We start from the raw sequence: 12,769 nt of genomic DNA on the forward strand, positions 1-12,769 counted from the left end.
CCAGTTCTGAACAATGTATGAGATTTGCCAAAACATGGGGCCCCCAGAGATACTTTACCAATTTCTCTACCCAAAGTCGTGGGGTTTTGACTATTATTCATAAGAGTCTTAAATTTACACTCATCTCTTCACAAATAGACCCCCAGGGTAGATATGTTCTACTCCATGCCACACTCAAGAACAGGGAGGTGATTTTACTGAACATCTATGGCCCCAACATAGATGACCCGGAGTTTTTCACACACCTCACATCTCTTCTAGATGGCTTCCCTATGGTTCCTATCCTCTGGGGAGGGGACTTCAACACCATTTTTGATATAGACCTTGACAGATCTGGGTCCAGGCCCCGCCAACTCACCAGGGCAGCCTATGCTACACTGTCGTCCCTTCCCCACCTTGCTATGGTGGATGCATGGAGACTACTCTACCCTGATTCCCGTGTCTACTCCTTTTACTCTTCGGTGCATGATTCCTACTCCCGGAGCGATAGATGGGTAATTTCTAATGTATTGATTAAAAATGTGATACAATTGACAATCCTCCCTAGGACCCTATCTGACCACTCGCCAGTGACCATCACCATGGGTTGGGGACTGGACTGTGATCGTACCAGACGCTGGAGGATGAAACCTCATTCTCTCATTGACCCCCTGTTCAGTTCTGAGCTCGAGGTGGCCATTGAGGAGTTCTCTGAAATAAGGACTCCGTGTCTTCGCAGGCTACCCTATGGGAGGCCTTCAAGGCGTATATTAGGGGCATAGCGCTATCCAAGGAGAGTGGCATTCTTAGAACAATTCGAAGGGATATCGCTGTTAGCGAAACCAAGCTATCGACCCTGGAGGCCCAGTGTTCGCTGTCTTCAACCCCTGCGACCCTTGCAGCTATAGGAGTGGAGCTGGACGTATTTCGTTCTCTTGCGGAACAAGAGCAAAAATTCCTAGATAGCCCCGGTCTGGCGAGGAGATACGGAGAGGGCGAGCGCCCCGGCCACTTCCTTGCTAGACTTATCCGCCGTGAGCTGGGTACTCCACATATCCCCGGGATTGTTAGACCTGATGGCTCCTTAGCTATCACATCACAGACCATCAATTCGGAGTTCTTTGCCTTCTATGAAGCTCTATACTCCAATACGGACGAGGCCACGGAGGCGGAGGTGGACTCCCATCTTGCTGCTCTCCCCTTAACGGCCCTCTCTCCTGAGACCGTTGCTTCCCTCGATTCCCCGCTCACCCCGGAGGAGTTCTCGGAGGCCATAGATTCCCTCTCCTCGGGGAAGGCTCCCGGCTCCGATGGCATCCCGGTTGAATTTTATAAATGCTATAAAGCTCTTCTAATCCCTCACTTAATAGCTCTCTGGGAGGAATCGGTAGAGGCGGGCATACTCCCTCCATCACTTCGCGAAGCCACAATCACTGTATTGCTCAAACCTGGTAAATCTCCCACCTAGTGCGGTTCGTATCGCCCACTCTCGCTCAAACTGTGATACCAAAATATTTGCCCAAATGTTAGCGACCAGACTTGCCCCCTGTATGCCATCTATTATACACCCGGACCGGGCGGGATTCATTCCAGGACGTTCCACCTCTTTCAACCTGAGATGGCTTTTCAATATAATTAACAGGATTAGCCCCAATGTGCAAGCGGTAGCCGCAACCCTCGACATGCAGAAAGCGTTTGATTCAGTCTCCTGGAGATACCTCTGGCGGGTGCCCGAGTAATGCACATTTGGGCCTGTTTTTCGCTCCTGGGTCAAGGTACTCTACTCAGGCCCTGTGGCCACTGTCCGCACAGAAGACAGATGCTCCCCGTTCTTGAACATTGCTAGGGGGACGAGACAGGGTTGTCCGTTCTCTCCCCTGATTTTCGCTATAGCGATAGAACCTTTTGCCGACATGCTTCGACAACTCCACTCCCATAGAGGGCTTCGCTCGGCGGGCCAAGCCGATATTGTGTCCCTGTACGCTGATGATGCACTCCTTTTCGTGCGGCCTCCAGCCACTAATTTACCCCCCCCGATACTGAAAGATGTTATCCACTTTGGACGCATCTCAGGCCTCAAGGTGAACTGCGCAAAATCTACACTTTTCCCGCTCACAGAAGGTACCCTCCCCCCTCCTGACACCCTGGGGTTTACGTGGGCGCAGTCGAAATTCACTTATCTGGGGATAGAAATAACACGTCAGTTTGAGTCGACCTTCGAGGAGAACTATCAAAACTACCTCGCGCACCTGGCGGCCAAGACTCTGGCATGGAGCAAATTGCCGATCTCCCTTGCAGGAAGAATAGGGATATTGAAAATGATAGTGCTGCCCCAACTACTCTACAGGTTCACCAATAGCCCCCTATGGCCGGGCGAGAGCTTCTTCCAAGCATTGATACGCAGTATCAACTCTTTCTTGTGGCATTCAGGTGCGGTCAGGCTCAAGCTTGGTACCTTATCTACCCCTATGGCTGACGGCGGCTTTGGGGCCCCCGATTTTCTTAAATACTGGCTGGTTTCTCAAATCCAATACGCATCCTACTGGTTTAATACGGCGGACCCTCCTCCACATGTTAGGCTTGAAAAACTATCAGTTAGCGACCGGGACATCCGCTCCCTGGTGATACAACCCGTCTCCTCGGCACGGGATACACTGAACCCGGTGGTTTGTACTTCCCTGGCGCTAAGGAAAACGTGGAAACTGCTGGACACTCCCCATCCATTCCATGGCAATCTCCCGCTATGGAACTTTCTCCGGGGGTCCCAAGTGTACCACCATCAACTGTGCGCAGCTGGGCTGAGGCGGGGTATGAGCTGCTCCATGACGTATTTGAGCAGGGTAGCTTTGTTGAGTGGCCTGACCTACCGCTACCCTTGAGGGGTGGTTCGAGTGCATGGCTCCAGTATTCGTCTCTACGTAAAACCCTTAAACAAAACTACCCCATGTTCCCAGCAATACCACCGGACGATCCCGCTATTGAAGAACTGAACTCCCCCCACACCCACCAGAGGGAAAATATCTAGGCTATACACTATGATACAATCCAGATCCACTCCGAAATTCACCGGGCTAAGGCGGGCGTGGGAGGGAGACATCAGGGTGGAGGTGACTGACGAACGCTGGGCTCACACGTGTGTTCGCATACATCAGGTGTCTTTCAACTCCCGCTTCAAATTAATTCAGCTAAAGGTGTTGCATAGGTTTCATTATATCCCGAGCAGGTTGCATCGTATGCTTAGTGATCACTCCCCAAGATGCCCCAGGTGTGGACAGGATGTTGACGACTATATACACATGATTTGGGCTTGCCCCCGCCTTTCCCAATTTTGGGGGATGGTGTTCTCAACCGTATCCGCTATACTTGACCAACCTATAGACCCCTCCCCAATGAAGTGCCTATTCCATGACTTCCCCGAATTTCCAAGAAGCTGGCCAGCCTTTGCATGCTCCTTGCGGTACGAGACATTCTGCTCTGTTGGCTACGCCCTGCACCTCCCACTCATGCTCAATGGCTCAGGGCACTCACATGGGCTTCAGACACTGAGGAGACCTGGTCCTGCCTACAACCAGCTCACTCGAGGCGCAGGGATGTCTGGCTCAAATTCCGCTCCTATATGTCAGATGTAAATGCGACACCGGATGCTCCTTCCCCAAGTAATACACCTACTCACACAGGTTCTCTATCCTGAGCTAAGGGGTCCCTCACCTAGCGTTTGCCCCGTATGTGATCTTGATGAAAAATGTTCATACTGGATGCAGTACCTGTATGCCTGTATTGTTTCAACTGTACCTACCGTGTGCTTGCCTTGTGTTATGTTCGCCTGTGTTTTGCTGCAAAGCTGATTAATAAAAAAAAGTTTTAAAAAAACTATCAGACATCCCCTGCCAATTTCTTTAAGAGTTCGCCTCTGTTACAGCACATTAATAATTTTCTATGACAGTTGGTTTTTTAATCTATATTTAATGAGAAATAATACTGCTTATCTTGCTTGACGCTTATCATCGAAAGCACACCATTTTTATCACAAGGCTACAGAAGAAATAACACTTACCTTCATAGCAAGAGCAATCAATGCCCCTTCCGTTGGCTTTCCCATTAAGGTATTGCTCCTTATTTCAGCATCATTGCATACACAACCTGCCTAAGGGATAAACAACATTTTAAAAAAGCACATTCACTCATGACATATATGCACAAAATGTTCAGTCAAACATTGATTTGAATATACCTCAATAACGTTTGTAATTGATTGTATAGCAAAGCCATGAATAACTTCGCCTTCATGTATCACATCACCACTTCCATTGTAGCCAACACCAGTGACCTGAAAAGGCAAAAAGGAAGATTTCAATCATCTCAAAGCATTCCGCTGGAGAATGTGAGTGCAGATTCAAGTTAAACAGGAATCTCATGTTGGTTATGTGCCAGCGTCACCACAATGACAAGGTCAATACATTACTAGTACAGAACATGCCACATGCTTCACATAATTAAATTCATACTGATGTTTTTGAAAAAGAAAGTCTCACCTTCTCAACCGACGGTAAAGCGGATGCTTTCTTTTCTTCAAGAAATAAAGGTTAAGCCCCCCAAACCACAAGAGAAAAGGAAAAATTACTTACCAGTAATGTTCTTTTTATTGATTTTTGTCCCACAGATTCCTCATCTGAAAGATATCCCTTCCAGCATCTGCTGCTCAGAAACTTTTTCGACAGGGGACATAGTGTGACTCGGCGGCGACTGTTGACTCATCATGACTTAGCCGTGCCATTCCTCGATTCTGAATGTGATGTCAGCAGTACATATATGACATAACTACACCCACATACCACATTCCCCCCCCAAACACTCTTGCCCCTGATATCAGATGCTGCAGAGCATGAAATCAACAGATTCGGCTTACTAGAACCCAAATAACGTTTTTCACTTTGGTGAGGAACATCACCATAATGTAAGCAAGAGGCTGACAGAATTCAACCGAGAAGCACAGACAATACACATCATTCCAAACGTCACAAATTTAAGTTGTCATCCCACCAGTGAAAAGCAACTAGGAAGACCAATTGACCACTTTCAGGGTGTTAGGATTGGAGGGTGATGAGAAATCTGCAGGAGAAGAATCCATAGAGAACATTAGTGGTTAAGTAATTTCTCCTTCAATGGATTACATTCTCGAGCAGATTCCTCATCTGACTGATTCCCAAAGCAGTACAAAGTGTGGAGGCGGGATGAAAGTCTCAAACAAGAAAGCTCTGCAACACTGCTCTTCCAAATATGGTGTAAGCACCACGAGCCAAGTCCAGACAGTAATGTTTTGTGAATGTGTAGAACGACGACCAAGTCGCTGCCCGACAGATCTCTCTCACCGGCACACTCCTTTGCAATGCAGAGGAGATCGCAAAACACTCCTGATGCCAATTCCTTTCACGCTTTTTGGTAGCATTTTGGAATGCAGGGAATTGTCAAATGGGAAATCGTCTGCTTGGAGACCGCCAGGCCTTTAGTGGATTGCCAGGCATCAACAAAGAGTTGATTGTAACGTGTAAGGTCTGCCATCCTGGCCACCTAGTAGCTGAGCACCCTCTTTGGGTCTCCTCATCCCATGAAAGGGGAGGCAGAGTGTAGAAACCAGCAGATTAATGGTCTGAGAGTTGAGACTTCGATACCACCTTTGGGAAGAATTTAGGTTGGCATTTAAGTGACGGCTTCTCCTTGAAAGAACGCATGAAGGGGGAAGGGGGGCCTGTAAGAGAGCCTAAAGCTCGCTTACACACCTTGCTGACATGGGTGCCACCAGAAAAGCTGTCTGAAGGGTGAGTAGTCTAATAGAAAAAAAACGCATCTGCTCGAACTGAGCCGTTATCAGAAAAGTAGGCCGCAAATTCAGATCCAAATCCGGAACCACAAATGGTGTCAGCGGGAACCTATTCACAAGGCACTTCAGAAATTGGGTCATTACCAGGATAGTAAAGGAGGATCCCTCATCCGGAGACCTCTTGAACACTGACAAAGCTGCCAAGAAACCTTTGTTTGTGCCCATCTGAAGGCCCAATGAGGCAAGGGACAGAAGGGATTCCATCATTGTGGTGGTGGTGGGGTATGAGATGGGGTCCACCCTGCACTTCCTACACCATGCCTCCAAATTTCTACACCTTCATGCCTACGGTTTAGTGGAAGGTCTGCATGCTGCCACCAGCACCTCAGGTACCACTCTTCCGAGAGGTCCATATCTTCATACCTAATCCTCTCAAGCTACACATGTAGGTTGAGCGATACAGGGTTCGTGTGGAACACATGGTGGTCTGACTGGGATACTAAGGGCAGCCTCTGCGGAAGCCGGCATTGTGGGCAGTTGACCATTTCCAGGAGTTCTGAGTACCATGTTCACCTCACAAAGTCCGGGGCGATCAAGTCATGGTGGCCTGGAGCTTCCTCAACCTCCTGAGAACCCACAGGATGACTGGTATTGGCGGGAACGTGTAACTGAGGTTGTAAAGCTCACTCCACCAGTACGCATCCCCTGGTGCACCCCTCACAAAGAATGTCCTCAAGCAGAACTGCCTGCACTTCGCATTGGCCCTCGTAGCAAACATATCTACTGTTGGGGTACCCCATAGAGCAAAGATCCCTATGAGAACTCCCAGGCACACTTCCCACTCCCGTGAGGCTGCGCTCTGCCTGCTCAGAGCATCTGCTAGCCTGTTCCTGCCAGGTGGGCTGCAGCAGCTGAGAGCTTGTTTCCCAGTAACCAAAAACACAGTTACAAGGCCTCCCAGCATATGGGCAGGGGCTGAACACCCCTTTTCTTGTGGAGGAAATGCATGGCCACTGTGTTTATTAAAATCAGGACATGTTTCCATCTGAGTGAAGGCACAAAGGCCATCAGTGCTAGCCTGATCGATCGTACCTCCAATCTACTGATGTGCCACTGGCGTTCCTCTGGGGACCAAAGGATGTGCACTTGAAAATCCCTGCAGTGAGCGCCCAGGTCCTTCAGGGAAGCATCCCTGACCACCTGGCCCTGGAGCCACGGTGGGCAACAGGATTAACCCCGCCATCATGCTCGCCCTGCTGGCCCACAATGAGGTCGCTGGCCACTGACTGACACTCGGTGGACATCCTTCATGCTGTCGAATTATTAGGAACATTGATCCCTCAAAAGACGCTGAAGGGATCGCATCCTCAGTCTGGCCTCTGGTAACAGAAAAACGCAGGAAGCCATAAGGCCTAAGAGACAGGGGAAGGAAGCCACTGGTAAGCGGTTGTGGTTGTGGAAAAGTTTGACCACCTGTCTGATACTGGTGACTCTCCTCGGTAGGGAAAGCCTTGCCTCCCTGGATTACTCCAATTAATTGGAATTTTTGAGTTTGTGTGACGAGGGACTTATGGAAGTTCAGGGAGAAGCCCAAACTGTCAAGCAGGGAACAGGTTTCCTCAATGTGCGTCAATACCTGCTACGGAGACCTTTGGATAACCCTGTAGTCCAGGTAAGGAAATCCGTGGATGCCTGATCTCTTGAGGTGCACCGCCACCACTGCCATCAGCTTTGTGAAAACCCTGGGCATGGATGTTGAGCCAAAAGGGAGCAATTTGAACTGATGGTACGTGTCCCTGATGATGAATCTCAGGAACTGCCTGTGCGATCGATGGATTGGCACATGGAAGTAAACATCCTGAAGGTCCTGGAGCCCTTGAGCCTGGAGAATTTTCTTCAACGTCACCAACCTGAACTTGTCCTTCCTCAGGAACTTGTACAAGGCCCTGAGGTTCAGGATGGGCCGGGGTCCTCCTACTTCCTTGGATACTAGAAAATGGCATGAATACCAGCCCAATCCTCTTGTCTCGGGTGGTATCTCTTCCACAGCACTCCAACCACAGGGCCCATAGTTTTTCCTGGAGCTCATGTTGCAGTTGCTGGAGTAGGGCTATTTAGATGGGACAATCTGACTGCCTTTTTAGGAGAAACAGACAGTATCCCCATGTAACGAGCCACAAGGCCCAGGCGTAGGAGGTGATCTCCTTCCACGGGTCCCAATGCTTAAAAGATTATTCAAAAGGAACATAATGCCTGTAGAATATGCCTCTAGTGGGAAAGCTTAAAGACTGCTTGGCGGACTGCTGCACCGCTAGCCCAAGGGACTTTGCAGCCAGTTACAATTCTTGCAATTTTTCCAAGAATTAATCTGCTCCAAACAGATGCTCGCCATCAAACGCCATTTCTAAAAGCTTGGCTTGCACATGGTGCGATAAACCTGAGCTGTGGTGGTACGCTGCCCTCCTCAGTACTATAGAGATTCCCATGGCCCATCCTTTGGAGTCCTCAGTGTAGAGACTTGCCTGAAGAGCCTAACAGGCCACCTCCTTACCATCATTTACCATGTACCAAAAGCCATCTCTGAACGCCCCTGCTGGGAGATTAGCTGCCTTGGTTGTATTACACAGAATGTGCAAATAATTAGGGAAGGCACAGCTGGCATACTTTCAAAGCCACACCTTCCTGATGCAAAGACTTTTTTTGCCACAATGTCAATTTTTTTATTCTGTGGGCAAATTGGAGGTTGATGTGGCCATGTATGAGATAAGGGCAGGGAACCCTCTTTTTTTGAAGGGGGCTTGACTCCAGAGGGTTAGGTCAAAACTGTAGAGAGAAAATAGAGTCAAAAGCTACCATTGTCATTAACCCTCTGGTAGTCTTCTATTGTAAGCAGTGGAGCTAATGTAGCGTATGTCAGTTAGCTCTTACAAGGAACATGAGGGAGTTAAATTGTTTACAAACATAAAAAATGCAATTTATTGATTTCTCAAAAACAAATGTTTAAAACAGCGACATATGCCATCTTAGGCACAGGAAAGAACATTGTATACCAATCTCAAGTGATTATGCATAGGTGGATTAGTACAACTGAAGTGACTGTAGTTTCATGTGTTGCTAAAAAATGAGGCAACACGTAAACATTATCGACACACATGAATCAGGTGTTTCTAGTACGGTGAGTGGATTGAGCTGCCAGCGGTTGAAGAGATGGAAAACTGCTGGGAGTTGCACCGGACTGTCTTCAGGACTGGGAAAAACTTGGAGCACAATGGTGCTAGAAGAGTGCCAGGCACCTAGGGTAGTGAGAGCGTCATGGCTAAACGTTGTTAGGTGGCCAGTTGTAGAATATATCTCTGACGAAAGGTTGTGGTCCTTGGGATGGACAGGTGGTCTCTGGTGTGGCTGGAACGGGATCCAGGTAAGATGAGAGAGGAGATCTCTATCTGGAGTACGGAGTGAAGCCGGGAGTCTGACAATGGGGTCATATGTGGGCACATTAAAGGGCAGCACGCACTGTCTGTGGGCTTTAATCTAGGATGTCCGGAAGGTCGTAGGACCGGAGTGGCTTGGCTGGGGTGCCCAGCCTCAAACTAAGGACCACCTTTTCCACTGTCATTCGATACTGCGGATTGGGGTGTCCATAAGGGGATGCCTGTTGCAGTCGAGGTCAGGTGAGGTGTCAAACTCACTTGCCTCAGGCAAACCTTACAACAGAACCAATAAGTTGGCCTCTTCCGTGAAGCAGTCGACTTACCCAACTCCTAGCTCCGTGTCAAATGGGCCGGATCCCCTTGTCGAAGATCGATCTCATGGAGTGAAAAATCTCAATCTAGACTCGAAAATGGGTGGTTGACCATCGGCACAGACTTCGGCGGATCCGCTTTGACGTAACCTCTCGATGCTGACTTGAGGGTCATTGGCATCGCTATTGGCTTTGTGAACGTCAAGGTCGAGTTTGAGGGCATAGGACCCGTTAGGACTGATTTTCTATACTCTGGCCTGGTGGACAGATGTATAGAAGGGCAACTCCGGGAGCAGTAGCCAAACCAGTTCAAGGTAGCAGTGATGAGTGGTCTAGGCTGTCTCAAGAGGTGGTGAGCTTGTAAAGCGTCCACAAAGAGTACACACAATGGGAACCACAAAGTCAGAAATCCCACTAGCCAATAGCAGAACTAAACCCACACACACCTCCAGCTGTGGTCTAATCAGGACCACTGGCGGGAACACTCATTCTTAAGGCTCCGACATCGAAACCAGTTTGTGGATTGGGACCAGACAATCCCAACCCACATCCTGTCAGCAAACACACATAGCCCACCAGTAGCCTGCCAAAAACCTCTGCTTTCCCAGGAAAACAGTCCATATAAGGATGTTCCTGGACTCAGAAGCCAGTAAGAAAGCTAAAAGATAAGATGGCCAAAGGACAAGCAAAAAACCATGCTGCACGGCCATGTTTGCACACTAGCCACGGTTAATAGGCAAACGAGGTAAACACGGTAAAGCTAAAACAAAAAGCACCAAAAAACTATAAAAAGTCACTGCTGCCACCAGCTTGTCCATTTAGAACACCTAGAGTAACCAAAAATCCAATGAGTGTTAGTCTATGGCAAAAACAAAAGTGTACCCCATTGTACTGCATTGTAAGATGCATTGTGACAAAGTAGTAACAAAGTAATTTGACTAAGGGAAACTGTTTCCCAGGACGGACAGCCTGAAGGACATGTCAGTTTCCCCATAACAGATGAGCAGCAAAAGAGTGAAGTCAAGCTTAAGGCTTCACTGCACTGTAAAAAAGTACAGGTCAGGATAAAAAATAAAAGCAAAAAAGTTTGGGGGTCCATAAAAATGGAAGGAAATATGCAGCACAGAGAGATCTTTCCTAACAGGACTCGGCGCAGCCACCTCCACGCGTAGCCTCCGAGTGCAACTGGTGCCTGGACAGCCTGCGGTTTTCGAGGCAGAGCATTTGGATCTTGAACTCCACCCCCTCTTCTCACAGGGCACCCGTAGTGGGGGAGGGTGGACGACTTGCCCACTCGTCGGACAAACCAGAGTCGTGTCTGAGTCGGCATCATCTCTTGTCGCAGGAGAACAAATGGTGCGACTCGCTATGGGAATGCAAGCGGTTCATTTTTTTTCAGTGCCTGTCGTTCTTGGGTGTAGGGCCTTCAATGTCGGAGCCCGATCTAGCAGTCGATCGCGCTTGAGACTTCGACAGCGGCCATCCGAGTGCCAATTTTCAGACCTTTCCACGATGGCCTTTGGGTTCATCTGTTGACAGGATTCGCTCTCGTCGTGTTCCATACCAGTCACAAGGCTGGGGGTGTCCTGGTAGCCATTCTCCCTGCAATGCAAGCAGCCATTGAGCAATGGTAGATATGGCACCGACATCTTAAGAGCAGGCTGTTTGAGGATCGGAGGACAATGGGTCTCGGAGTACCCCTTAGAGTAGGAGAGGCAACGGTACAGCGCTTCTGACTGAAGGGCCTTGCAACGGGTGAATAGGAAATGCAGCCCGAATAGGTGCTGGCTGAGGCCAGTGTTTTGCAGAGTCTACATCAGGTAGCAGTCAGCCCCTTAAGGCAAAGCTACCTGGGTTGCTGGCACCTGATGGGATGTGTCCTTGAGCATTCAGTGGCATTATGGTCCCACCTTCTCATCTTTTGTGGTAGGTAAGCTGTGAAAGGATCTGAAGGGAGCCTGTGTGGAAGGCATACAAGGATGGGGATAGAGTGACCCCAATCTTCCATTTGAAAATTGAAGCATCCAAGGGGGAGAAGAGGCCTGGTCAGAGCCCCAAATGAAAGGGTATTGTAGAAGAGGTGTGTGCTCGCAATCTGAACGCCTAGCCTTTCCAGGGGCCTGGGCAAGCATGGAGGAGCGAGTTAAAGGCAGCCATCCCCTCAGAGCAGTGCCATAAACCCGCCACATTGTGAAAGCCATTTCAGGTGCCCATCAATTTCGTGAGGGGCGCACATACAACACACACCGGGCCACATGGGTGGTGAAGTTCACCAGACTAGAGATAGATCTTCACCAATTTATCACATCCCGGAAAGGCGCAGCAGAATGAGGGCATTCTAAAATACATTCCGGATTCCCCAGTCATACTATGAGGCTAACATACAAGATGAATGCAGCCAAGAAAGGTGGGAAAAGATATCTTCCTGAAGTGAGATGCATTCACTGGCCATTCTCGACTGAAAATCATCATCAAGGATGTTTTCCAGGAGGGACTAGGGTGCTTGAAGGTAAAAAGTGTAAAGCAAGATGGCTGCACCGCCGAGAGACGTTGAGGTGTTTGGGGACCAAGTGCTTACACTGGAAGCAGCCTGCTCACAGACCACTAACAACTAATCTTCTACCCTTGATAAACAAGTAAAGCTGGTTGAAAAAGACCAGGCAGTTGGAAATGAGCACGAAAACAGGCTGAGAAGTGATCAATTATAAATTACTCACCGTAGTGACTATCTTACTCCTAGTCCATAGTCCCCTTTCCTCCATACTGCATGGGCATCTCCCGCTAGGGACAGGAACTGAACCTTTTTCACCAGAAAAATGTATTTACCCTTTTAAATTTAGACTGGGTCCTAGCCACGGGAGCATGCGCTCCCTTGACTCCACCTTCCGGCGCCACACCCGAGTCCCCTGTGACGCATCAGCCAGAATAAACTGCTTAACTATGTGGGAGGATGATGGGATATATGGAGGAAAGGGGACTATGGACTAGGAGTACATTAGTCACAACGGTGAGTAACTTCTAATTACTCCTACGTCCCATCCCCTTTCCTCCATATTGCATGAGCGATTGCCACTGATTGACGCCGCAGGGAGGTGAGATGATTTAGACCCTAGGAGAATAGGTTCCTCGGGACCACCTGCCCGAAGGCAGTGTCTGATCTTGCACTGCCATCTAGACAATAGTGCTTGCAGAATGCTGAGGGGTAGCCTAGGTAGCTGTCCTGCTGGTGG

The 12,769-nt window shown here is 48.9% G+C and overlaps 1 protein-coding gene across 6 annotated transcripts in view; it reads right to left on the reverse strand.

Moving 5' to 3' along the window:
* The window catches only part of ATP2C1 (ATPase secretory pathway Ca2+ transporting 1), a 1,883,161-nt gene that overhangs the window by 818,932 nt on the left and 1,051,460 nt on the right, over positions 1 to 12,769 (reverse strand). For all 6 annotated transcript variants that reach the window (XM_069648728.1, XM_069648731.1, XM_069648729.1 and 3 more), the window contains 2 exons: positions 4,211 to 4,306; positions 4,034 to 4,123 (listed from right to left, as the gene is read on the reverse strand). In XM_069648728.1, the coding sequence (XP_069504829.1) occupies positions 4,034 to 4,123; positions 4,211 to 4,306 (186 nt within the window). The remainder of the gene's footprint in view (positions 1 to 4,033; positions 4,124 to 4,210; positions 4,307 to 12,769) is intronic.

The sequence above is a fragment of the Ambystoma mexicanum genome, chromosome 2q (genome assembly GCF_040938575.1).
Source record: "Ambystoma mexicanum isolate Mex_15411 chromosome 2q, UKY_AmexF1_1, whole genome shotgun sequence".
Lineage (NCBI taxonomy): Eukaryota > Metazoa > Chordata > Amphibia > Caudata > Ambystomatidae > Ambystoma > Ambystoma mexicanum.